Here is a 27,972-nt window from a genome sequence, read left to right on the forward strand (position 1 = left end):
GCACAGCCAAAGTAGTGGTGTTCCCAGGAATGTGGAAGTGTTAAATTTGCTCTCTTTTATTCACTCAATAAAACTTTGTAAATGGGTCCTTAATGTTTCTGGTGAAATAGTTCATTGCTTTTTGATTGAAGAGAGATTTGAGCCCATATTCAAAAAGAACTTGAATGCTTCTCACAGCTAATCGCAGAGGTTGAAAATAGAGATGTTGATTCAGCCTTCCTGGTCTCGCTGTAACAGCTTGTTCAACTTTGAGGAAGGGCTGTTTGCTTAGCTGTCATCTCCTTAGATGGTATCACACGATCTCAGCACTTCCAGTATTTCGCCTTTATTCCGAATGTCAATGGTTACTGTAACTTGAGCTAGAAACAACAATAAAGTGGGTGGAAGTGTTATCAATGATACTAGTAAAAGCAAAATTGCATTCAGGGCAGAGGGAGGCTGGCTTTGAAGACAATGCTTTCACACCTGATAAACCCTCCCTACCACCGCAATCATTTCATCAGTCATTTGGCTTCAGCAGAAGTCGTGAACATTCTATTTTAAAAGATCCACTTCCCATTAAAATCATCTCAAGCGAACTTTAAAGCAGGGGTGCTAAATAATCATGTGTTTTTTAACTTAAATGTCATTTCAAGATCCTGAAGTCCAATCATCAGGCTGAGGAAGTAATTATTAGTCTGAATACAATGATTTGTTTTGATCTGGAATGATCTGACTGACAGGGTGGTGGAAACAAATTCAGCAGGAACTTTCTAAAAGAAATTGGAGGCTTGCATGAAAAGGAGGAACTTGCCTAGAAAGAGCAGACGAGTGTGACTCATTGGATAGTTCTTCCATTATGCGGGCATGAATTTGATGGGGAGAATAGCTCTACTTACTTCCATCTTCACTTCTACAACTATTCTCCAATAATTCAAGAACAATGGGAGCGACTTGTGAGTTTATGGAGTCCCAATGCATTTACTGGCATTTCGATTAAAAAAAAGTTGTTTCCTTTGCGCAAAATATTGTTCCAACGCATTTTATAACAGAAGAGAAGAGAGAGTGTCAATTTACCTCAATATGCTAGGAGGAAGAAATTTCATACCGTGCCTTTCACAATATCAAGACGCCCGAAGGCTTCCAAAAATGCAGTCATATAACTCTAGTAATGTCAAAAACACAGCAGCCAATTTGAACCCTGCAAGCTCGCAAACTGAGAAGAGCAGATAATCAGGTCCTTGGTGTCTTGTTGATTGATGAATGTATATATTGGTGATGACACCAGAGAACTCCCCTGCTCTTATGACAAAAAAAAGCACCGCAGAATATGCATTCACAACCACAGTCTAGGTTGAGCATTTTATCTGACAAATAGGACCCCAGCAATTAAAGAATGGCAGAAAGAGGCCATTCGGCCCATTGAATCCCAACACCCTCCAAAAAGCATCCCACCCAGACTCAGACCATCACCCTATCTCATAACCCCACACTTACCATAGCTAACCCACCTAGCCTGCACACCACTGGCCATGACGGACAATATAGCATGGCCAATCCACCTAACCTGCACATCTTTAGACTACAGCACACTCTCTGTGTTGCAGCACAGTGAAAGCCTAGATTCTGGACTCTGAATTGGTAGCTCATGCCCATAACTTTCTGACTTCTGCATAACCGACTGGGACAAGGTTGTCACAGTAAAAGGAATGAAAGGAGCAGAGAACAATTACAGTTGTTGCTATGGTTTCGCTTTGTTACAAAACTTGCAGGAACAATTATTTGTACAAAAATGATAGACTCTTTATTCATAATGTCTCTGAAAGCAAATAGGAAATATGCAAGGTATACAAATTCCTTATAGCAGAAATAAAGACAACTTAATTAGCTCTTCCATGAAATATACCAGAGTATAATGAGAAAAAGCCAGCTAAGGTAAAGTAGAATAACTAAAATGGTCGACAATTTGAGAAGAGTAATAATTGTTTCAAAGTACTTGGATTCAAAAATGATAAGGCCATTATATGTAAGAGGCTGATGTAGGCAATTCAGCCCATCAAATCTGCTCTGCCGTTCAATGAGAGCATGGTTGATCTGATAATCTTCAACTCCACATTTTTTTCACCATAACACCCGATTTCTTTCCCGATTAAATATCTGTTTTGAACATACTTCAAAGATCCAGCCTCAACAGCTGTCTGTGCTGAAAAATTCCACAAAATCAGTACCCTCTGAGAGAAAAATTCATCTTCACCCCTGTCTTAAATATGTGTCCCCTTCATCTCAGATTATGTCCTCTGGTCCTAGACTCTCCCACAAGGTTAAAAATCATATGACACCAGGTTATAGTCCAACAGGTTTATTTGGAAGCAGTAGCTTCATCAGGTAGCTGTGGAGCAGGCTGGTGTTGTGGAACCTTTTCAGGTGGAAACAGCACTCTGAAAGCTAGTACTTACAAATAAATCTTTTGGACTATAACCTAGTGTTGTATGATTTTTAACTTTGTCCACCCCAGTCCAACAGCGGCACCTCCACATCATGCCTCCCACAAGGCGTCTGAACCACTATCTGGTCAAGTTCCCTAAGAATCTTGCATATTTCAATAAAGTCTCCTCTCATTCTTCTAAATTCCAATGGGTACGGGCCCATATCTACTCAATCTCTGCTTATCATATAGTCTCTCCATACACTGGATCTGACTAGTGAATCTTCTCTGGTCAATCCCCAGTGCAAATATACCTTTCTTTAAATAAGGGGCCTAAAACTGTACTCATGATGAATATGTTAATTGTGTTGATGTAACTCTGACAGCAACAGCCACATATTATTGAAGCTATGAAAAGAGAGGAATGGAAGAATCGTATCAGAGAGCTGTTACCAGCATTCTGGGTATTAGAATGCTCATGTTTATCGGACTTACTGAGAGTTTTATAATAGCTACTCTTCATAACATAAAGACAACAGAAGCAGACTGAGTATTGGAGCAGTCTAGCTGAGTCAAGGAGCTTTGAGAGCACAGTACAGACATCCAATGTTCTGACCCCATGGTAGAATCCAAGATGGTCGAATAATGTAGGCTGGAGTACATTGAAGCAATCCAGTCCATGGAGGCAGACATATCAGTGCCGATCAACCACATTATAATCTCTCTCTAATTAGCAGATTAGAACTTTTTCTCTTAAACTGGACAGTTCAATGACCAGCCCTTTCTGTACCAAGCTTGGGCAAGTGTCAGTCATTCTCTGCAATGCTCTCAAAACCACTGTTATCCTCACTGCACTGTATTCTAATCACTTTCCCAGGTAATTGTGTGTTTTTGTCTACTGCAAGGATTGCGAGCTCAGTGGTCTAACCATATTCTAAGTTGTGCTTGTTTCAGTTTTATCTCGACTGTTTTTCATGTATTGTAAGAGTACCAAGTGTGGTTCAGTGCTTAGCAGATTTTCTTCTGAGCCAGAAGCTTTATGCTTACCTCAGAGCTTTAAGCACAAGATGCACACCAACACTTACAATGCCATACGAGGGGAATATTGCACCCTTTTTTGTGGCATATCTTAAGATAAGATGTTAAACTATTTGTTCACTCAGTGACATGAATGACATAATTTCACTACTTCAATGATCCAGCCTCAACAGCTGTCTGTGGTGAAGAATTCCATAAAGTTAGTACCCCCTTCAGAGAGAAATTACTCCTCATCTCGGTCTTAAATACGCCTCCTTGTGCCATGCAGTCTTTACAAACCAATCAGAAAGCAGAAAGAGTCATTACCAAATCAGGTGGTGCTTGAGTGTCAGCCAAACTGACATTTTAGCCACTCCCAATATTATTTTATATCCAGCAAAGATAAATGTTCAAAGAAAGTGACCAAAAAAAAATTGTTCTTAGTGTGCCTGAGATTTTTCTCCGGTGTTGCACACAGAGCATTGTCTTGAAGATTTGATCTTCAATTCCTGGGACATCAGGCCAATCCTTAAGGGGTGGCAGCCCCAGTATGTAAGGGTCTTGGATCAAATCTTGGCATTATGAATTCAATTCAGATGCAATCCCTCTCTAATTTGGTTGACAAAATGCGTCAGCCAGATTTGAATTTCAAAGTTATGTGAGTTGGGCAGTTTCAGAGTGATTCATGCATATTCTAATACTAGTTTAATATATAATCTGAAGCATATTGCCATCAGCGAAGCACGATGAGAAAAACCCGACCCTGGTCCCAAAAGCAAGAATTAAATGGGATGAGCCAGTGCAGTCTAATGATATCGTACAAGGGCTTTTGAATTTGTGTTGCTTCACCATTTTCAAAGATCATTTATTTAAATCAGCTCAAAAAGAATTCTTCAGAACCCTACCTATTCAATTTACTATCCCTAGTGAATTTCTAATTTGTAGCACTTTATACAAGTCATAAATCTGAACCATGTACAGAAGTCTAAGGGCGCAATAAAATAATTCATCATTGTGGTACTGGCAGTCTTATGATGTGGACATGCACTTCTGCAATGCCCATTTCCGGACTTGGAGGTTATGGAGGGTATTGTGCATTTTCTTCTAACAGAGTGGTTTAAGTGATGCTGCAATGCTTATGTTATCTCCCATAAGAAGCTGAATGTTGACATCAAGACGTTGAACAATCCAACAGATATTTAATGCAACTAACTTCAGGCACGTAGGTGTCTGGACTAACACTTACCTATGTTACAGCAGAAGAGCATGCTTTCAGTAGAATGTTACAGAAACATAAAAGTTAGGAGTAGCAGTAGGCCTTTCAGCCCCTTGAGCCTGCTCCTCTATTAATTATGATCATGGCTGATCAGCGAAGCTCAAAAGCCTTATTTCCCCCCCCCCCCCACTCCGTCATATCCCTTTAGCCATAATAACTACGTCTGCCTCATTCTTGAAAACACAATGTTTTGGCCTCAACCACTTTCTGTGGTAGTTTAATTACACAGGCTCACCACACTCTGAGTGAAGAACTTACTCCTCATCTCAGTCCTTATGGAGATAAGGCTGAAGAATAGGACTGGCTGGGTAGCTCTTTCAGAGGTCGCTATAGATATAATGGATTGAATTGCCTCATTCTGATTGTAAATTCTATGCTTCTATGATTAGATGTTACTCCTTATTCTTAAACTATGATCCCTGGTTCTGGACTCTCCCATCATCAGGAGGTGTTCCTGCATCTAACCTGTCTAGTCCTGTTAGAATTTTGTAGGTTTCTATGAGGACCCCTCTCAACGAGAAATTGCACTATGATGGTGGAGACTGAGGGATCTAAGAGTAGGGAGTCGCCAATTCAACTAAGCAAAAGTGAGGACTGCAGATGCTGGAAACCAGAGTTTAGATTAGAGTGGTGCTGGAAAAGCACAGCAGGTCAGGCAGCATCTGAGGAGCAGGAAAATCGATGTTTCGGGCAAAAGCTCTTCATCAGGAATGGAGGATGAAGGGCTTTTGCCTGAAACGTCAATTTTCCTGCTCCTCGGATGCTGCCTGACCTGCTGTGCTTTACCAGCATCACTCTAACCTAAGGTCAGCAATTCAAGGCAAGTGAGGCAGCAGAAGAGAATCTGCAGCCTTAAACCTGTCCACAAAGGAATAGTCAGCTGGCTAAGTTCCAAGAAAACTGGAAATAATTGAGGTAATGTGTTACTTGCAAAAATGTGGAATTTCTTGCTTAAAACTGCATATGTTCAGGAATTTCAATACAGGAGGGAAATGCATTGGATGCCATAGCAATGATCATAGTGGTTAACTGTTAATTTAAATCTGAGTCTGAGATCTGAGATGCAGTGACAGAAGTAATAATTGGCTGGTTCAAAAGTTTCAGCTTTGTGCTGCATTTGTGATGGCTTATTGTATGTTGAACATGTCAGTTAGTTTGAAACAATATTTATTGAAAAACTATACCTGTTGCCTTGAACAAATTTAATTACTTTGGGGGAGGGAGCACAAGAAATTATTGCTTTGATTGTGTGTTGTAATGTTAAGTTTAATGGGGCAGGGATAGTAATTATTGGAGGTGTTGATGTTCTCTTCTGTGAAAGTCCAAAAACCCTAAACGTCAATAGGCTTATAGAGAGTGCTGTTATTATGTGACTGCATTACTTAATAATGAAATATTAAGGATGAAGAAGTAGTCTCTGAAAATCTGCAGAGCCTACAAGGGAAAAAAAGATATATTTTGACCATGTCTGCATGAGTTTCCTAAGTATGAAAGATGTGATGTGAAGGATTAAGGATAGGGGTAGAGAGTTAAGGTTTGGGTGGGCAAGGACTGGCAGTGGGAGAGAATTGAATCAGAGACCAGGAAACAGGAGAAGCACTGAGCCCATGCTCCCACGAGGAGGTTGAACAGTTCATCCACTACACTAACACCTTCCACCCCGACCTCAAATTCACCTGGACAGTCTCGGACTCCTCCCTCCCCTTCCTAGACCTTTCTGTTTCTATCTCAGGCGACCGAATCAACACGGACATCTACTACAAACCTACCGACTCCCACAGCTACCTGGACTACACCTCCTCCCATCCTGCCCCCTGTAAAAACGCCATCCCATTCTCCCAATTCCTTCGTCTCCGCCGCATCTGCTCCCAGGAGGACCAGTTCAAAATACGTACAACACAGATGGCCTCCTTCTTCAAGGACCGCAATTTCCCCCCCGACGTGGTCGACGGTGCCCTCCACCGCATCTCCTCCACTTCCCGCTCCTCCGCCCTTGAGCCCCGCACCTCCAACCGCCACCAGGACAGAACCCCACTGGTCCTCACCTACCACCCCACCAATCTCCATGTACAGCGCATCATCCGCCGTCACTTCCGCCACCTCCAAACAGACCCCAGCACCAAGGATATATTTCCCTCCCCTCCCCTATCAGCTTTCCGTAGAGACCACTCCCTCCGCGACTCCCTTGTCAGATCCACACCCCCCACCGACCCAACCACCACTCCCGGCACCTTCCCTTGCAACCGCAGGAGGTGCAACACTTGCGCCCACACCTCCCCCCTCACTTCTCTCCAAGGCCCCAAGGGAAACTTCCATATCCGCCACAGATTCACCTGCACCTCCACCCACATCATCTACTGCATCCGCTGCAGCCGGTGTGGCCTCCTCTATATTGGGGATACAGGCCGCCTACTTGCGGAGCGATTCAGAGAGCACCTCTGGGCCACCCGGACGAACCAACCCAACCAACCTGTGGCACAGCATTTCAACTCCCCCTTCCACTCCACCGAGGATATGCAGGTCATTGGACTCATCCACCGCCAAACCACAACAACCCGACGGTCGGAGGAGGAGCATCTTATCTTCCGACTGGGAACCCTCCAACCGCAAGGGATGAACTTGGACTTCACCAGTTTCTTCATCCCCCCTCCCCCCACCTTGTCTCAGCCGGATCCTTCCAGCCCGGCACCGCCTTCCTGACCTGCAGTCTTCTTCTTGACCTCTCCGCCTCCATCCTACTCCGACCTATCACCCTCACCTTGACCTCTTTCCACCTATCACATTTCCAACTCCCCTCCTCCAAGTCCCTCCTCCCTACCTTTTATCTTCTCCTGCTGAACACTCTCTGCTCATTCCTGAAGAAGGGCCTGTGCCCGAAACGTCGAATCTCCTGTTCCCTGGATGCTGCCTGACCTGCTGTGCTGTTCCAGCAATAAAGTTTCAACTTTGATCTCCAGCATCTGCAGACCTCACTTTCTCCCCATGATTTTCCTCCAGGCTCTGAAACAGCAGCATCCAGATTCACTTCTAAGTCACAAATTGATTATCCTCTGTTAAATTAGAACCAGGTAAAAATAAGTAACAAAATCCCATTCTTGTGAAATAGGTAGATATCATGGCTGGGTCTAGATGATGGGCTAGGGAATATCCAACAAGTGTTAGGAACAAATTACTGCAGATGCTGGAATCTACTGAAAACAATAAATGCTGGAGATCACAGTGGGTCACACAGCATCCATGGAGAGACAGCAAGCTAACATTTCAAGTCTAGATGACTTTTCATCTGATGAAGAGTCATCTAGACTCAAAGCATTAGCTTGCTCTGTCTCCTTGGATACAATGTGACCCACTGTGATTTCCAGCATTTATTGTTTTCATCCAACAAACATTCTTGGTTTTATAGTAAATATCATTCCCTTGCATTAAAATTTGACTGACGAAAGGGAAAACCCTAAAATAAGCTCAGAATTAAAATCTTCATCATGTTTATTTTGTGTGTGTACATGTCTGTGAGATTATCTGTGTCTATATTGTCTGTATGTGTGTTATCAGTGTGTGTGTATGCATGATGCCAGTATATGCGAATGCATGAGTGTATGCATGTAATGCCTGTCTCGATACGTGCATGTGCATGCACAGGTATCTGTCTGTGTGTGCATGAGTATGTGTGAGTGTTTGTCGTGTGTGTGTGTGTCTCTGAGTGTGAGAGTGAGATTTGGATGATGAAAGAGAAAGAAAAGTGGCTTTTTTTAAAAAACTATAGCCTGGTACAGGTACTAAACTCCTGTAGTCCAACTTTAACTTTAGTGTGGGTGAACGTTAAGATCCCTTATCTACTGGTAACAGACCAGTCATACCCTAAACATTCCTACCAAGTGCTGTTAATTGGGACCTAACACTAGCATGCTTGGAATAACACTTTGAGTCAAGAGTCAAACACTAGTTCTAGGCAAAATGCAATTTGAAGTCCCAAAACCCATGTAGGATCCTGAACACCGGTGTTGCACAGAACTGGGTGGAGTCTGTTTCCTCACCTGGTGATTGGATGGCAATTCTCCAAAGGTGAGATCCTGTTTTGTGTTGGTGAGGTGCAGGCAGAGCTGCTTAGTCTGTGGGAGAAAGTAGCCCAGTCCAGAGCAATTCTGGTTCTCTATCAGCCCAGCCCCACCATTCCCTTGCCTCTCCGCCACCGCCCACCCCCCCCCCACCAACCCCCACTACCAACCCCATCTAGACATAGGCCTCCCTCCTTCCCACATCTTCAGGCTGGTCGACTTGTTCATCTTGACAACTCAGAGCTAAAGGGTCGCCCCAAGGTGATGCTTGACCTTGTCTTCCAGATGTTTTTTGGGACCAGGCAGCTATCCAAATGAAACAGGCCCCCAGATATAGAGAGAGAGAGCTCAGACCTTTGCTGTGCCCCCTCCGGTGGGTAGGCGGTAAGAGTATGGAACCTAAATGGATATCCTTAATAGTCATGCAAGCTGGAAAGAAAAGTTTGTGGATCAGAAAGTTCAGGAGTCTCAATGCTGTCCATTCAAGATGTATGGGAAGAACCGACAATTAAATGTCAGAATTCACTCGTGCTGTTTCTGAATGGGTGCACAGTGGCTCAGTAGTTAGCACTGCTATCTCACAGGACCAGGGACCAGGGTTTGATTCCAGCTTCGAGCGACTGTCTGTGTGGAGTTTGTACATTCTCCCCGTGTCTGCGTGAGTTTCCTCCCACAGACCAAAGATGTGTAGGTTAGGTGAATTGGCCATGCTAAATTGCCCCTAGTGTCCAGAGATGTGCAGGCCAGGTGGATTAGCCATGGGAAATGCAGGGTTACAGGGAAAGGGTAGGGGGGCTGGATGGGCTGCTCTTTGGAGGGTTGGTATAGACTTGATGGGTCAATGGCCCGCTTCCACAGTGTAGGGATTCTATGAACTGACAAAGAGTCCACAAGTGAAGCGTTAGCCTGTTATTCTCTCCACACATTGCAGCGGAGGTAGGAATTTCACTTAAAGCTGAACTAAAACAGCATACTAAGCAATCCCAAGCCACATGAATTCATGACATCTTGAAATCTTCCAGCAGTTTAAACATTTTCCACGTCTATCTATTGTGGAAAGCTACAGGGAAATTGCAAATTTTAAATCTGATCAAACAAATCAAAAACCATTCACCATTTCTTCCAGATGTTTTTAGTCAAACAGTGCAGACGTTTGGAAGACTAGATGTACTGTGCAATAATGCTGGAATAAACAATGAAAATTCCTGGGAAAGGACCATTTCTGTCAACTTGGTAAGTATTGTATGATGGAATGCCATTTCGTTGCCAAGTCTATCTGAATAAATCAGGGACTTTAAAGCAAAACCTATAGAAAAACCTGTCTTGCAATCATTCCTTCAATTGCTGCCCATTAACCTTGCTGGATTTCTGCCTGGATACTGCTCTCCCCCAGGTAGGCTGACCATGTCAAAGGGTTTTTTTTCTCTCCATTCTGTTCCCTATGCCTCCCTGTGTTTTTGTTTCTCTAGTTGGACCATATTTAGAGTAAAGCATTCAGTCCCACCAGTGCACCTTACAAAGGATATGTTGGTTTGGAAGGGGTAGAGGTTGCTTTTAAATCTCACATCTTCAAACCTAGAAATGGGGTCACAGACAGAAAAGATATGGGAATTGCTGAGTTAGAGCAAAGATTCACCAGAGTGAGAGCAAGGGGAGTAGAGTTTAATTATAAAGACATGTTGCACCAACTAGACTCAACCACTCCACTCAAGATTAAATATTGGACTAACTGAGATTCTTAAGATGATACAGGGAGTTGACAGTGTAGGTAAAGATAAATTAACTGAGGTGCTTAAGATGATTTGAGGAGTTGGCAGTATAGATACAGAGAAACCATTTCTTCTCTTGGAAAATTCCAGAACCAAGAGGCTGTCACTGAAATAGGAGCAAGTTTTTTGAGGAATGATTTCATGAAACAGTATGCTAGATAAAGGTTGGCAGAACTCTTTTGAGGCTGGGAAGATAGTTTAAATGTCAAAGCAGATTTATTAAACAAGAGTTATGAAACCAGAGCAGGTGCATGAAATTTAGATTCAAAGCTGCCATGGTATAACTGAACAGGCTGGAGAACAACACTGAAATCAAAAAATGCTGGAAATCATAGCAGGTCAGACAGCATCAGAGCTATGAAGAGTCATCTTGACTCAAAACGTTAGCTTGCTGTCTCTCATGGTGAGATCCCCAGCATTTGTTGCTTTCAGTACAGATTCCAGTATCTGCAGTAATTTGTTCCCAGGCTGAAGGAGCAGCAAGGCATCCTTCTATTCCTATCCTCCTGTTTTTGTTATTGTGTGTAGGATCTTACTGGTACAGGAGATCCACGGCATTTTGCTTACACGACAATTAATCATTGTACTCTGAAGTAATAGGCCAGGGGGAGGGCTGCAAAATGCTTTCATATGTTGAAGGAAGTTGCATCAATATTTTATGAGTAAAGGTTCTAGTCCAAATTTTATTTATTGCCTGAATAATCATTCCCATACACTCATTTGTTTTTATTTGTACATGGGAAAGTTTCGCTCAGTCAGCCTTTTTTTGTCCATTTCTAATTGCCGAGAGAATGGTTGAGAGTCAACCACACAGTGAACCACATGAAGAGGTTTATTGAGTACAGGAGCAGGGATGTCTTGCTGCAATTGAACAATGCTATGAGTTCAGTAGGTAATTTTAAGACTGTATCTAAATAGACTTCATGTTCTTAAATTATCATGCTTTCCTCAAAATATTGGTTCAGCCGCATTTAGAATACTGTGTACAGTTCTGGTCGCCACATAACCAAAAGGATGTGGACATTTTGGAGAGGGTGCAGAGAAGGTTTACGAGGATGTTGCCTGGTATGGAAGGTGCAAGCTATGAAGAAAGGTTGAGTAGGTTAGGTTTATTTTCATTAGAGAAAAGAAGATTGAGGGGGGACCAGATTGAGGTTTATAAAATCACGAAGGGTATAGACAGGGCGGATAGAGACAAGCTTTTTCCCAGGGTGAGGGATTCAATAACGAGAGGTCATGCCTTCAAGGTGAGAGATGGAATGTTTAAGGGGGATACACGCGGTAAGTACTTCACACAGAGGGTGGTGGGCATTTGGAACGCGTTGCCAACAGAGGTGGTAGAGGCAGGCTTGGTAGATTCATTTAAGATGCGTCTGGATAAATGCATGAGTAGGTGGGAGTAGAGGGATACAGATGCTTAAGAATTGACCAACAGGTTTAGACAGAACATTTGGACCAGCTCAGGCTTGGAGAGCCAAAGGGCCTGCTCCTGGGCTGTAAATTTTCCTTGTTCTTTGTCTTTATTTCATCTATGGGGCAATTGAACAATACTGAAATGTTATGTGCAGGATTTGGGAAGACAATACTTGAAGCATTGCCTGCAGTTCGCTCTCCTTACCTGAGGAAAGATGTTCTAGCCAATGGAGGGCATATAACAAAGGTTTAACAGATCGATTCCTGGGATGGCAGGACTGATGCTTGAAGAAAGATTAAGACGGCTAGGACAATATTCATTGGAGTTTAGAAGAATAAGGTGATATCTCTTAGAAACTTAAGAAATTTTAACAAGACTGGCAGGGTAACCAGAGGAAGGATGCTCCCAGTGAGAGGGGAGTCCAGAACCAGTCTAAAGATACAGGGTCAGCCATTTAGGACTCAGATGATGAGAAGTTTCTTCACTCAGAGAGTGGGGAGTTTGTGGATTCCTCTTCCACAGAAATTAAAACAATAAATGTTTTCAGGGGCAAGTTCGACATAGTTCTCAGGGCTAAAGGGTATGCGGAGAAATCAGGAACAGTACTGAGTAGGATGATCAGCCATGACCACATTGAATGGTGGAGCAGTCTTGAAGGACCAAGTGGCCTACATCTGCTTTCTATAAAGACCATTTAAGGATTTCCCAAAAAGAAATTAGTGAACCAGATGAATTTACTCCAACAATTAATAGAGGTTACATAATTACAATGGTTAGTTCAGCTTTCTACCTCCACATTACTACTTAATTCAAATTTCACCATCTGACAGAGTAGAATCTGACCCCACATCTCACAGAACTTGAGATATGGGATTAATAATGCAGCGACATGACCACTACACAACCACCTGTGTTCCCGTTGTGGAGTTCTAGTGGTGCAGTGTAACATCCCTAACTCAGGGATTATAGTTCCTGATTTGAGAACTATAACAGAACTTGATGGCCAAGCAATGTGCCTTTAGAGTGTGTATAAACCTGCAAATCCTTCCAACAAATGGCAGGGGCAGGCAGGAAGAACGGGACCAATTCCTAGTCGGCCTTGAGATGGAAAGTATGTTAGACCTTCTGCCATCAATAGCTGTAACGTTAGGCAAAAGTGACTGCAACCCGTGATTCGTAAATTGAATCATCTGCAAATCTACAACCTTTAATTTCCTGACTTCATACTACAGCACATTTGGAGATGAACTTAAACCATGTCTATGGCTACATTAGCTCCAGTTAAAAGGGAGAGGTGGTGGCAAAGTGATAGTCACTGGTCTGGTATTTGAGACTCAAGATTAATTCTTTGGAGACAAAAATAAAACAAAGAACTGCGGATGTTGCCGTTCTAATGAAGAGTCACCAGCCTCAAAACATCCCCTCACATGCTGCCAGTACTATTGTGTTTCACCACCAGTTCATGCTTTTATTAATTCTCTGGGGCCATGTGCTCAAATCCTACCATGGCGGCTGGTGGAAATTCAAGTCCACATTTTATTGATTGAAGCAGTAAAACTAGTCATGACAGGAGCGTATCATTGATTGTTGTACCAACCCATCTCTTCAAAGAAATGCCTGTCGAGTTATGTCCTGAACCTTAGAAACTGGACAAATCCAACCCAGCCAATCACCACCCCATCAGTCTACTCTACTCTTGATCAGTAAAGTGATGGAAGGTGTCATCAACAGTGCTATGAAACAGCACCTGCTTAGCAATAACCTGCTCAGTGACACTCAGTTTGGATTCCTCCAGGGCCACTCAGCTCCTGACCTCTTTACAGCCTTGGTTCAAACATGGACAGAAGAGATCAATTAGAGAGGCAATATGAGGCTGATCAGCCCTTGACATCAAGGCCTCTTTTGACAAAGCCTCTCCAGCCTTTCTTTATAACTCAAACCTTCCACATCTAGCAACATCGTAGTAAATCTCTTCTGAACCCTGTCCAGTTTGATAAGCACTTAACAAACTAATACAGTAAAAACTGTAGTATTCCACCCTCCAGTGCTATTTTGAGTTACAGATGGTATGAAGATAAAGCTAAAAACAGAGTTCATCCTGCCTTTTTTGTTCTGTGCATGACATTGAGGTTGGAGGGAGAGGGGTCTCCACAATGGGTTCCGTGCCCACTCTCACAGTTCATTCGAAAACTCCCACACTGGGACCACCACTGCTGCCACTGCTCTGCCACCAGGAGCACCACACTGGACCTATTACGTCACCGCTCCCCCTCCATCCACCAGGAGTACCGACTTAGGCCTACCGCATTGCCGCAGTTGACCGCCAACCACAGATGCCGCCTTCTCCACCGACCACAGAGTCTGCCTTTCTGTCAGCACCATCTTGAAAACCATTGCCATCGTCACTGCCTGGATTCCTGCATTGGGCCCACCAGCGTTAAACATGCCATGCTCCAGTGCCATCTATCATTGCTGGGCCCACACTCGCTACCATCATGAATGCTCCGCACTGGGCTCGCTCTCCCAAGGAGCTGAAATCTGCCATCACGGCCCCAGATGTTCGGGAGGCCGGGCCTACTCTCTCCTTGCTGAAGAAGCCAACAAGAACTCCAAGGAGAGGAAAAAAAAGAAAAGAGAAAGAGAACAACAGAAAAGAACAAAACCAAGAAATGAAAGTAAAAAGAAACAAAGAAAGCAGATTGAAGCGGACAAGCTCTGGGCTAGGAGCTCAGATGTAGTGCCACTACTCCACCGCCATCTTGGACTTGCAATGTTCCCATGCTTAGAGACAATCTAACAACCACCACTTGACAATCAATGGTATCACCATCACTGAAACCCCCACTATCAACATCCTGAGGTTCATGTTGGCCAGAGACTCAATGGGACTTGAGTCCATATAAAAATAAGAGTAGGTCAGAGTCTAGGAATACAGAAGAGAGTAACTCACCTCCGGACTTCCCAAAGCCTGTGCACCATCTACAAGGCACAAGTCAGGAGTGTGATGGAATAGTCCCCACTTGCCTGGATGGCTGGAGTTCCAACAACACTCAAGAAGCTTGACACCGTCCAGAACAAAGCAGCCAGTTAGAGTCATCGAGATGTACAACACAGAAACAAACCCTTCGGTCCAACTCGTCCATGCTGACCAGACATTCCTGATTAATCTAATCCCATTTGCCAGCACTTGGCCCATATTCCTCTAAACCGTTCCTATTCATGTACCCATCCAGTTTGCTTTTAAATGTTATAATTGTACCAGCCTCCACCACTTCCTCTGGCAGCTCATTCCATACACACACTACCCTCTTGTTTTAAAAAATTCTCAAGGTCAGGTTCGTAGGAGAGTAGTCTGACACAGAACAAACGACCAAGAGGCGAGTCTGCTAGAATAATGGGCATTTTATTCCCCGCAGCGTCGCCACAACGGGTCTGGCTTATACTCACTCTACATGTTACCAAAACTGGGAGCCGTCAGTTCTCGTAGAGCGGTTGCCAACAACCCACGCTCGGCGGTTAAACGTAACCCCGGAGCAGACTCACCGAACTGGAGACTTTTCCAGCTGATATACTCTTTTCCAGATATAAACATTCATGTGAACAGCAGAGCAAGGCTAAAAAACACATTCCATTCTGGTTACATACAGATAAGAAGATTCACACGGGACTAAGCAACACCTCCATTCCGGTTAGATTCACACATGTATTGGGACATAATTTTTAACCGTTTCACCACATTCCACTGCTTGGAATTTTACACCACATTCCACTGCTTGGCCCAATACATGTGTTACATTATGATTCACACATGTATTGGGACATAATTTTACACCACATTCCACTGCTTGGCCCAATACATGTGTTACATTATGCTTAATTCAGTTCAATTCGTTTCAGTTAATTTCAGTTCAGTCAATTCAGTGTAATTCAATTCAGCTCAGTTCAGGTCTGTTCAGTTCAATTCAATTGTGTTCAATTCAGTTCCGTCCATTTCAATTCAATTTAGCTCAGTTCCATTTTGTTCCGTTCAATTAGATTCACTTCAGTTCCACTCAGTTCAGTTCAGTTCAATCCCATTCAATTCTGTTAACTCCGCTTCAGCTTTTTGGACATGCCCACATCCTCCGCTGTACCCCAGGCAAGGGGTTCTTCGGCAGGACTGGGATCCTTTCTCAAACAAACTGCCACGTACATGCCCACATCCATGCCATCCCGGGACGGTCGGGACCTCCACAGTTTGTTCTTCTGGTTTCTTAGTCTTTTTCCAAAACATTGTTCTGTATCAAAATCTCTCCTCAATTGCGATTGACCCTGCTCGACTACGCCAAATGTTTTAAAAAATTCTCAAGGTCAGGTTCGTAGGAGAGTAGTCTGACACAGAACAAACGACCAAGAGGCGAGTCTGCTAGAATAATGGGCATTTTATTCCCCGCAGCGTCGCCACAACGGGTCTGGCTTATACTCACTCTACATGTTACCAAAACTGGGAGCCGTCAGTTCTCGTAGAGCGGTTGCCAACAACCCACGCTCGGCGGTTAAACGTAACCCCGGAGCAGACTCACCGAACTGGAGACTTTTCCAGCTGATATACTCTTTTCCAGATATAAACATTCATGTGAACAGCAGAGCAAGGCTAAAAAACACATTCCATTCTGGTTACATACAGATAAGAAGATTCACACGGGACTAAGCAACACCTCCATTCCGGTTAGATTCACACATGTATTGGGACATAATTTTTAACCGTTTCACCACATTCCACTGCTTGGAATTTTACACCACACCTCTGCATGAAAATATTGCTTCTTTGGTCGCTTTTAAATATTTTCCCCCTCATCTTAAACCTATGCCCTCTAGTTCTGGACTCCCCATCCCTTGTCTGTTTATGCTATCCATGCCCCTCATGATTTTGTAAACCTCTATCATGTCACTCCTCAGCCTCCGATGCTCCAGGGAAAACAGCCCCAAGCCTATTCAGCCTCTCCCTATAATTCAAACCCTCCAACCCTGGCGACATAGTTGCAAATCGTTTTTGCACACTTTCTAGTTTAGCAACATCTTTCCTATAGCAGGGAGACCAGAATTGCAGGCAATATTCCAAAAGTGGCCTCACCAATGTCCTGTATAGCCACCACATGACCTCCTAAATCCTATACTCAATGCACTAACCAATAAAGGAAAGCATCCTAAACGCCTTCTTCACTATCCTATCTACTTGTAACTCCACTTTCAAGGAGCTATGAAACTACACTCCAAGGTCTCTTTGTTCGACAATACTCTCCAGGACCTTGATTGATACTGCATCCACAAACATCTACTCCCCCCACCACCAAAGCTTAGTTGTAGCAATGTCTATTATCTACAAGATGCACCACAGAAATTCACCAAATATCCTTAGACAGCACCTTCCAAACCTTCCAAATGACTTCCATCTAGAAGGACAAGGACAACAAATATGTGGGAACACCACCACCTGTAAGTTCCCCTCCAAGCCACTCACCATCCTGACTTGGAAATATATCGCCATTCCTTCAGTGTCACTGGGTAAAAATCCTAGAATTTTCTCCCTAACATCATTGTGAATCTAGCTACAGCACATGGACTACAGTGGTTCAAGAAAGCAACCCATAACCCCCTTCTCAAGGCAACTAAGGATGGGCAATAAATGCTGGCTCAGCCAGCGATGCCCACATGCCACAAGTGAATAACAAAACAAAAAAGAAGTAAAATAAAATAAAATCTGCCATCCTTACCCAATATGGCCTATGTTTGACTCCAGACACATAGCAATATAGCCCGTTGAATTAGACCAGCAACCCATTCAGTTGATGGGTAACCAATACTGGCTTTGCCAATAGTGTCCATATCCATTGAAAGAATCTGAAAACAAAATGGTACACTCTGAGTAAATCATTGAAGAAAGAGGAACGGGGTATCAGGAATAAAGACCCTGAACTGAACTCTTGCAAGGAAAGGTCTCCAGCTGTTCTGAACAACAGCAACCTGCCATTGTTAGCCACCATTAATACGATAAAATATTTTAGAATGCTTCACAGGAGTCTTTTCAAATAGAATTTGACAGCAAGCCAGCTGAGGAAACATTAGAAGTGATCAAACATCAAAGAAGTAATCTGTAAGGGACATGTTAAAGGGGAAAAAGGAGACTTTGGGACATGGTGGGACAGAGGAAGGCAACTCTACAACCTAGGGCATTGACAATTCAAAGCCTGGTGGAGCAATGAACATCAGAAATACATGACCTGTCCAAATTGGAGGGGAATGGAATTCTCAGGGTTTTGTAGGGCTGGAGAACATTACAAAGGCAGGCAAAAGCAAATCCTCAAAGATATTTCATGATTAAGATTTTTACTAATGAGGTATTGCCAGACTAGAAGCCAATACAGGTCAACAATCACAGGGTGATAATGAATGGCACTTCTTGTGCATATACAGTTGTGTCTAAATCACTCAGTTTTATAAGAGGCATGTCTTTGTGCAGGTGGCATTGATACAAGCAAGTTACCTGGCTTTGGACCATATGAGGCGTGATCGTGGTGGAAAAGGTGGAAGTATTATCAACGTGGCTTCCATGTCAGGTAAGAATAATAAGGTACACATGGCACTGAATTTTCAAAGTGTAATCTTCTATCAGGAACAGGCAAATTAATTTCAGTCACACTGAGAAACTAGAGAAATGGGGATTATTCTCCATAGAGCAGAGAAGAGCAAGAGGGCATTTGATGGAGCTTTTCAAGCTTGCAAGGGTTTTGATAGAGTAAGTAAGTAAATACCTGCTTTTTTGAGCAAGAAGACCACTAATCAAAGGGCAAAGGTTTCTGAGAATTGGCTAATGAGTTAAAGGCAGGATGAGAAGATTTTTGTGCAAATGATGTTTGTCATCTAAAATGCACTGCTCAAAGAGTGGTGTACGCAGATTAAATGAGAAGTTTGAAGGGCAGATGGAACATATGGCTGTGGGAAAGGTGCAGACTAGTGGAAATAACTGGATAGCTTTTTTCAAAGGCTCAGAATGGGTTGATGGCTTCTGTATGTTTTATAGGATGATCTTATAACAAGTATGAAAAGAATTTCAATAACCTGTTGCAACAAGTCCTGAATACAATAAGGAGTGCATATTTATGCTCTTTCAGTTCCACAGGAATAAGTCTCAATGCAATTTTGTTCACAGAAATACAGTGACAGCAATGCTAAAATGATTCATTGTGAGGCACCTTGGAAGTGTGCCAAGTCTAAGTATTGCAGACTAATTACACCTGCTTCTTTTAAGCCTTTTAACTCTAGTTTGAATTGGTCCAATTTAATTCCATGGATGTATACCTCACCTCTGACGCACAAAATCATCAGCACAAAACCAGAGTAAAAACTGACATTTTACTGCAGTACTGAAAGACTACTGGTTCGTCAGGAGCGTTGCCTTTTAGATTGGACGTGGAAAATTAGCATGGAAGATCAGACATGGTAAAGATGATTCCACTTGTGCAAATCCAAAGCCAGGGGCTGTACTAGGTCTCTGGCCAGTGATGAGGTAAACAAAAAGAGGGAAGGAGTTACTTTACCTCATCTTCTCAACTTTCAACCTGTTGTAAGTGCTTCCCTCCATGACAGTAAGGGTGATGACTGGACAAGTCTTCTGGAGAGGAATTCCCATCTTCACATTGAGGATACCCTCCTTCATGTTGTATGTGACAATGTCATTGCGTTAAATAGAATGAATTTCAAAAAGATCGAACAATTCAAGACTGGGCCTCCATGAGACTCTGGATCACCAGCAACTGTGGAATTGTACTCAAGTACAATCTGTAAGCTCATGGCTCGGCATATACCCCATATCTACCCTTAACAGCGGGTCAGGAGATCAACTCTCGTTCAATGAATAGGGCAGGAGTGCAGCCCAGGAGTAACACTGAACATACCTGAAATGTCAACCATGCTGTAGGACTCTACGACTCTATGACATCTCTGCAGAAATTCCTCTGGGTAGTTAGGCTCCCAGGTCCAATCATCTTCAGCTACAAAAATCAATGACCTTCCCTCCATTGTAAAATCAGAAGTGGGATATTCGCTGAAGATTGAACAATATTTAGCATCATTTAGCACCATCAAATACTGAGACAGTCTCTGCCCATATGCAGAATACCTGGAAAACATCTAGCCTGGACTGTTAAGTAGCAAGTAACATTTGCAACCAATGCAAAGTGATTACTTTCTCTAGCAAGAGAGAATGTAAGCATCCCCACTTAGCAATTAATGGCCTCACTATTGCCAAATTCCCATCAACATAGTCAGGGTTATAACTGACCAGAATGTGTGCTGTATATCTCTATGACTCTATGACTTAATGCAATAAAGAATTGAGACGATTCTTCTTTGCCCTTACTGGAGCCATTGTGAAATTCTATTAATATAGATATTCTAAAGGGAATTCAGAAGGCAAAAGGAAAGGAAAGATATGTTGATTGGATGAGATGAAATAAATAGAAGGACCCGAGGCTCATTTGTGTCATTGTTTCTATGCTAGAAATTCAAAAGTAGAGATAATTTGCATCTTTCAGAAATGCAATCGAGGCATCACAGGTGCGTTTTTTCCACTGAAGGGAAATTATATTTCCTGACTTCTCAAAAGATATTCTTCTTGTAACTGAGACCACTAGAACAATTCAATCTTCTCATTGCTTTTGGGGGATCTTACTGTGTATAACTTGACCACTGTTTTCATCTTAAAAACTACTGTGGCCAGACTTCAGAGGTACATTAAACAGGAAGGGCTGGCAATTCTCAGTGAGTCTGGCAGCATATGTGAAGAGAGTGAAACAATATTAGTGCCAAGATCTGTGAAGTCAAGACTTCCAGTGATGACACCAGAATATCTGCAGCATTTTCTTTTTAGGATTCCAGCTTTGCCAGTTCTTCGCTTTGACAAGATTTTCAATTCTCTGAGGGGAAAATTTAGATTAGCTACAGTGGGGAAACAGGCCTTTTGGCCCAACAAGTCCACACCGACCCACCGAAGAGTAGGAGAGAAGTTAAGGAGGAGGACCTCAAAGGTAGTGATCTTGGGATTGCTACCAGTGTCACGTTCTAGCCAGCATAGAAATGGAAAAATAGGCAGGATGAACACATGGCTTGAGAGATGGTGTAGGCGAGAGGGCTTCAGATTTGTTGGACTTTGGGACCAGTTCTGGGGAAGGTGGGACTATTACAAAATGAACGGTCTACATCTGAACCAGACCGGAACCAATGTCCTTGGGGGAGTTTTTGCTCCTGCTGTTGGGGAGGTTTTAAACTAATGTGGCAAGGGGCTGGGAACCAGAAGAGAAAACAAGTAGGCAGTGAGGTGGAGACTGGAGACTGTAAGAATTATGAAGATAGTATTAATAAAGGGAAGAGTAGGCAGAGCGCATATGAGCGCAAAAGAACTGGTGGCCTGAAATGCATCTACTTTAATGCTAGGAGTCGAGTGTGCAAGGCAGATGAACTTAGGCCTTGGATTAGTGCCTGGGAGTATGACGTTATTGCAATCACAGAGACTTGGTTGAAGGAAGGGCATGATGATCGGCAATTAAATGTTCCAGGATATAGACGCTTCAGACAGGACAGGGAGGGAAGTAAAAAGGGGGGGTGCAGTTGCATTGCTGGTCAAGGACGATATCACGGCTGTGCTAAAGAAGCACACTATGGAGGTCTTGGGTAGTGAGGCATTATGGGTGGAGCTGAGAAATAAGAAGGGTGCAGTTACACTGTTGGGGCTGTATTACAGGCCTCCCAACAGTGAGCGTGAGGTAGAAGAACAAATACGTAAACAGATTATGGAAGAATGTAGAGGCTATAAGGTAGTGATGATGGGAGATTTTAATTTTCCCAACATTGACTGGGATACACTTAATGTCAGAGGTCTGGATGGGGTAGAATTTGTAAGAAGCGTCCAGAAGAGTTTTCTAGAGCAGTATGTCAATAGTCCGACAAGGGAAGGGGCCATATTGGACCTGCTACTGGGGAATGAGCCAGGCCAGGTGGTAGAAGTTGCGGTGAGGGATTTCTTTGGGAGCAGTGACCACAATTCTGTAAGTTTTAGAATACTTGTAGATAAAGAAGAGGGTGGTCCTAAGGGAAGAGTACTAAACTGGGCCAAGGCCAATGATATGAAAATTAGGCAGGAGCTCAGAAATGTGGATTGGACACAGCTATTTGAAGGGAAGTCCACAGTTGAGATGTGGGAGGCTTTCATAGAGTCATAGAGATGTACAGCACGGAAACAGACCCTTCGGTCCAACCTGTCCATACCGACCAGATATCCCAACCAGATATCCCAACCTGCCAGCACCCAGCCCATATCCCTCCAAACCCTTCCTATTCATATACCCATCCAAATGCCTCTTAAATGTTGCAATTGTACCAGCCTCCACCACTGCCTCTGGCAGCTCATTCCATACACGTACCACCCTCTGCGAGAAAACGTTACCCCTTAGCTCTCTTTTATATCTTTCCCCTCTCACCCAAAACCTATGCTCTCTAGTTCTGCACTCCCCGATCCCAGGGAAAAGACTTTGTCTATTTATCCTATCCATGCCCCTCATAATTTTGTAAACGTTTATAAGATCACCCCTAAGCCTCCAACAATCCAGGGGAAACAGCCCCAGTCTGTTCAGCCTCTCCCTATAGCTCAAATCCTCCAACCCTGGCAACATCCTTGTAAATCTTTTCTGAACCCTTTCAAGTTTCCCAACATCTTTCCGATAGGAAGGAGACCAGAATTGCACGCAATATTCCAACAGTGACTTTACCAATGTCCTGTACAGCCGCAACATGACCTCCCAACTCCTGTACTCAATACTCTGACCAATAAAGGAAAGCATACCAAACACCTTCTTCACTATCCTATCTACCTGCGACTCCACTTTCAAGAAGCTATGAACCTGCACTCATAGGTCTCTTTGTTCAGCAACACTCCCTAGTACCTTACCATTAAGTGTATAAGTCCTGCTAAGATTTGCTTTCCCAAAATGCAGCACCTCGCATTTATCTTTCTCAGCCCATTGGCCCATCTAGTCCAGATCCTGTTGTAATCTGAGGTAACCCTCTTCGCTGTCCACTACACCTCCAATTTTGGTGTCATCTGCAAACTTACTAACTGTACCTCTTATGCTCGCATCCAAATCATTTATGTAAATGACAAAAAGTAGAGGATCCAGCACCGATCCTTGTGGCACTCCACTGGTCACAGGCCTCCAGTCTGAAAAACAACCCTCCACTACCACCCTCTGACTTCTACCTTTGAGCCAGTTCTGTATCCAAATGGCTTGTTCTCCCTTTATTCCATGAGATCTAACCTTGCTAATCAGTCTCCCATGGGGAACCTTGTCCAACGCCTTACTGAAGTCCATATAGATCACATCTACTGCTCTGCCTTCATCAATCTTCTTTGTTACTTCTTCAAAGAACTCAATTAAGTTTTGTGAGACATGATTTCCCACGCACAAAGCCATGTTGGCTATCCATAATCAGTCCTTGCCTTTCCAAATACATGTACATCCACTCACACCTCAGTCACCTGCTCTGCCTTATTTCCCAAGAATAGGTCAAGTTTTGCACCTTCTCTCGTAGGTACATCCACATACTGAATCAGAAAATTTCAAAGATAGGTTAAAGCTAGTGCAGGATAGGCATGTCCTTTTGAAGGCAAAGGATAGGAAGGGCAAGATTTGTGAACCATGGATGACAGGAGAAATTGTACAACTAGCCAAGAGGAAAAGGGAAGCATACATAAGATCCAGGTAGCTAAGAACAGAATGGGCCCTGGAAGAATATGGGAAGAGTAGGACAAGTCTTAAATGAGGAATCAAGCGGGCTAAAAGGGGTCATGAAATAGCTTTAGCGAGCAGAATTAAGGAGAATCACAATGCATTTTCTTCTTATATAAGAAGCAAGCGGGTAACTAGAGAAAGGATTGGTCCACTAAAGGATAACGAAGGAAGGCTGTGTGTCAAACCGGAGAGAATGGGTGAGATTCTGAATGATTACTTTGCATCAGTGTTCACTGAGGAGAGGAACATGATGAATGTTGAGATTAGAGATAGAAGTTTGATTAGTCTGGATCATGTTGACATAAGTAGGGAAGATGTGTTGGGTAGGCTAGAGGTTATTGAGGTGGACAAATCCCCAGGACCGGAAGGGATCTATCCCAGGTTGCTGAGGGAGGAGGTGGGAAATAGCTGGGGCCCTGACAGATATCTTTGTGCCGGAGGAGTGGCGGGTTGCTCATGGTGTCCCCCTGTACAAGAAGGGTAGTAGGGATATTCCGGGTAACTACAGACCAGTGAGCTTAACGTCAGTGGTGGGAAAGTTGCTGGAGAAGGTACTGAGGGATAGGATCTATTTATATTTAGAAAAGAATGGGCTTATTAGTGATATGCAACACTGTTTTGTGCGGGGGAGATCGTGCCTTACCAACTTAAGAGAGTTCTTCGAGGAAGTGACCAAGTTGATGGATGAAGGAAGGGCTGTTGATGTCATATACTTAGACTTTAGTAAGGCATTTGATAAGGTTCCCCATGGTAGACTAATGGAGAATGTGAAGTCACATGGTGTGCAGGGTGTTCTAGCTAGGTGGATAAAGAACTGGTTGAGCAACAGGAGACAGAGAGTAGTAGTTGAAGAGAGTTTCTTGAAATGGAGAAAGGTGACCAGTGGTGTTCCACAGGGGTCAGTTTTGGGGTCACTGTTGTTTGTGATATACATAAATGATCTGGAAGAGGGTACTGTTGGTATGATCAGCAAGTTTGCAGATGAAACGAAGATTGGTGGAGTAGCAGAAAGCATAAGGGACTGTCAGAAAATACAGGAGGATATAGATAGACTGGAAAGTTTGGGGGAAAAATGGCAGGTGGTTTTCAATCCAGTAAAATGTGAGGTGATGCATTTAGGCAAGTCTAATTATAGAGCAAATTATACAATGAACGGAAGAGCTTTGGGAAAGGTTGATGGGCAGAGAGATCTGGGAGTGCAGGTACATTGTACCCTGAAGGTTGCTGCACAGGTGGATAGAGTGGTCAAGAAGGCATGTAGTATGCTTGCCTTCATTGGATGGGGCATTGAGTATAAGAGCTGGCAAGTCATGTTAAAATTGTGCAAGACATTGGTTTGGCCGCATTTAGAATACTGTGTACAGTTCTGGTCGCCACATTACCAAAAGGATGTGGACACTTTGGAGAGGGTGCACAGAAGATTTACGAGGATGTTGCCTGGTTTGGAAGGTGCGAGCTATGAAGAGAGGTTGAGTAGGTTCGGTTTATTTTTACTAGAAAAAAGGAGATTGGAGGGGACCAGATTGAGGTTAACAAAATCATGAAGGGTATGGACAGGGTGGATAGAGACAAGCTTTTTCCCAGGGTGAAGGATTCAATAACGAGAGGTCACGCTTTCAAGGTGAGAGGTGGAAGGTTTAAGGGGGATACACGCAGTAAGTACTTGACACAGAGGGTGGTGGGCATTTGGAATGCGTTGCCAGCAGAGGTGGTAGATGCAGGCATGGTAGATTCATTTAAGATGTGTCTGGACAAATGCATGAGTAGGCGGGGAGTAGAGGGATACAGATGCTTAGGAATTGGGTGACAGGTTTAGACAGTACATTTGGATTGGCTCAGGCTTGGAGAGCCAAAGGGCCTGTTCCTGGGCTATTACTTTTCTTTGTTCTTTGTTCTTTCCAATCCACCCAGACCCTACATTTACCCCTGACTAATGCACCTAACACTATGAGCAATTTAGCTTTGCCAATTCACCTAAGCTGCACATTTTTGGATTGTGGGAGGAAACTAGAGTACCCAGAGGAAACCAGAGTACCCAGAGGAAACCCACACAGACACAAGGAGAATGTGGAAACTCCACACAGACAGTCACCCAAGGCAGGAATCGAACCCGGGTCCCCGGCGCTGTGATGCAGCTGTGCTAACCACTGAGTACCGTGCCTTCCTCATGTCAGTCTTAAATTATCACAGCTTAATTCTGACATTATATATTCCGATCCTAGAATCTCCCACCATCTACTTTGTCAAGCCCCTTAAGAATCCAATATGTTTCAATGAGATCACCTCTCATTCTTTTAAAATCTGCTGAGTAGAGTCCCAACCTGTTTTAGTCTTTGCTCATAAGGTCGTCCCTTCATACCAGGGATCATTCTTGTGAACCTTCTCTGCCTCCAATAAAATGCTATGATTCCTTAAATAACGGTACCAAACAGTACTCCAGATGTGTTTTCATGATCACCTTCAGTAAGACATCCCTACTTCAACCCATTTGAAATAAGGGGTAACATTCCATTAGCCTTCATGATGACCGGCTGTACCTATGTGCTAGCTTTCTATGCTTCATGCACGATTAATCCTAAGTCCTTTTGTGTTGCTGGTTTCTGCAGTTTTTATGCAGAAATTCTTTTGTTCTCCTATCCAAAATGAACTTCACTTTGTTTCTGCATAACACTCCATTTACCAACTTTTTGACCACTTATTTAACTTCTCAATATCTTTATGAAGTCATGGAGCCATAGAGGTATACAGCATGGAAACAGGCCCTTCAGCTCAACTCATCCATGTTGACCAGGTTTCCTGAACTGAATTAGTCCCATTTACCTGTGTTTGGCCCATATCCCTCTAAATCTTTCCTATCCATGTACCTGTCCAAATGTCTTTTAAAGATTGTAATTGTACCCAGCTCTACCAGTGGCAGTTCATTCAATTCATGAACCACCCTCTGTGTGAAAAGGTTGCCCATTAGCTTCCTTTTAAATCTTTCCCCTCTCACCTTCAACCAATGTTCTCAAGTTTTGTATTCCCCTACCAGGTGAAAAGACTTTGGCTATTCACCTTATCTATACTCCTCATGATTTTATAAGCCTCTATATGGTCACACTGCAGCCTCCGGTGTTCCATGGAAAAAAAAGGCGAAAGTGAGGATTGCAGATCCTGGAGATTAGAGTCGAGAGTGTGGTGCTGGAAAAGCATAGCAGGTCAGGCAGCATCAAGGGAGCGAATGGAAAACAAGTCCTAGCCTATCCAGCCTCTCCTCATAATGCAAATCCTCTGGTCTCCATAACATGCTTGTAAACCTTTTTTCTGTTCCCTTTCCAGTTTAATAACATCCCTCCAAAGTGGCATCCAGAATTGTACACTTAGCGAGTTTTGAGAAGATTTGTAGCTCAGGTTGAGGTTCTGGTGTAGGTTTGCTCGCTGAGCGGGAAGGTTCATTTCCAGACATTTAGTCATCCCACTTGGTAACATCTTTAGTGGGCCTCTGGGCGAAGCACTGTCAATAATTCCTGCTTTCTATTTATATGTTTGGGTTTCTTTGGCTTGGTGATGTCATTTCCTGTGGTGACATCATTTCCGGTGGTGATGTTATTTCCTGTTCTTTTTCTTGGGGGTGGTAGATGGAGTACACTGTACTCCAAATATGGCCTCATCAATGTCTCCAACAATTGTAACATGACGTCCAATTCCCTGTACTCAATACTCTGACTGATGAAGGCAAGCATATCAAATGCTTTCTTCAAAATCTTTCAGTAAACTGTTTGCATCCATCTCAAAGCTTACCTTTCCACCTATTTTGTGTCTTCTGCAAATTTGGCTGAAGTACATTCACTTGCTTCCTCCAAGTCATTAATATATATTGTAAGCAGATGAAATCCTCGCAGTGACCCCTGTGGAACCCCACTGGTCACAAGTCACCAACCTGAAAAAGAACCCTTTAATCCCACTCAATGTTTCATGCCCAGCAGCCAATTCTCCACCCATGCCATATCCTACTTCTGACACCCCGGCCTCTTAACTTTGTCATCTGATGAAGGAGCAGCACTCTGAATTTGGACTATAACCTGGTGTCATGTGACTTCTAACTTTACCACGTCCACATCATCACTCTTAACTTATGACTTAATCTTTTGGTAATCTACCCTACAGAAGGATACAGATTAGTGAGTGGCCGAAGGTCTAACAAATGTTGAAAGTGTGAAATTGTCCATCTTGCCA

General features: G+C 43.3%; 1 protein-coding gene across 2 annotated transcripts in view; it reads left to right on the forward strand.

Annotated features, from left to right (window-relative positions):
* Positions 1-27,972, forward strand: part of LOC122557178 (15-hydroxyprostaglandin dehydrogenase [NAD(+)]-like) — a 105,127-nt gene that overhangs the window by 27,808 nt on the left and 49,347 nt on the right. For both annotated transcript variants that reach the window (XM_087973830.1, XM_043704579.2), the window contains exons 3-4: positions 9,879-9,985; positions 18,435-18,531. In XM_087973830.1, the coding sequence (XP_087829956.1) occupies positions 9,879-9,985; positions 18,435-18,531 (204 nt within the window). The remainder of the gene's footprint in view (positions 1-9,878; positions 9,986-18,434; positions 18,532-27,972) is intronic.

The sequence above is a fragment of the Chiloscyllium plagiosum genome, unplaced genomic scaffold, assembly GCF_037043375.1.
Source record: "Chiloscyllium plagiosum isolate Xiang-an unplaced genomic scaffold, Cpla_swu_hap1 HiC_scaffold_2, whole genome shotgun sequence".
Lineage (NCBI taxonomy): Eukaryota > Metazoa > Chordata > Chondrichthyes > Orectolobiformes > Hemiscylliidae > Chiloscyllium > Chiloscyllium plagiosum.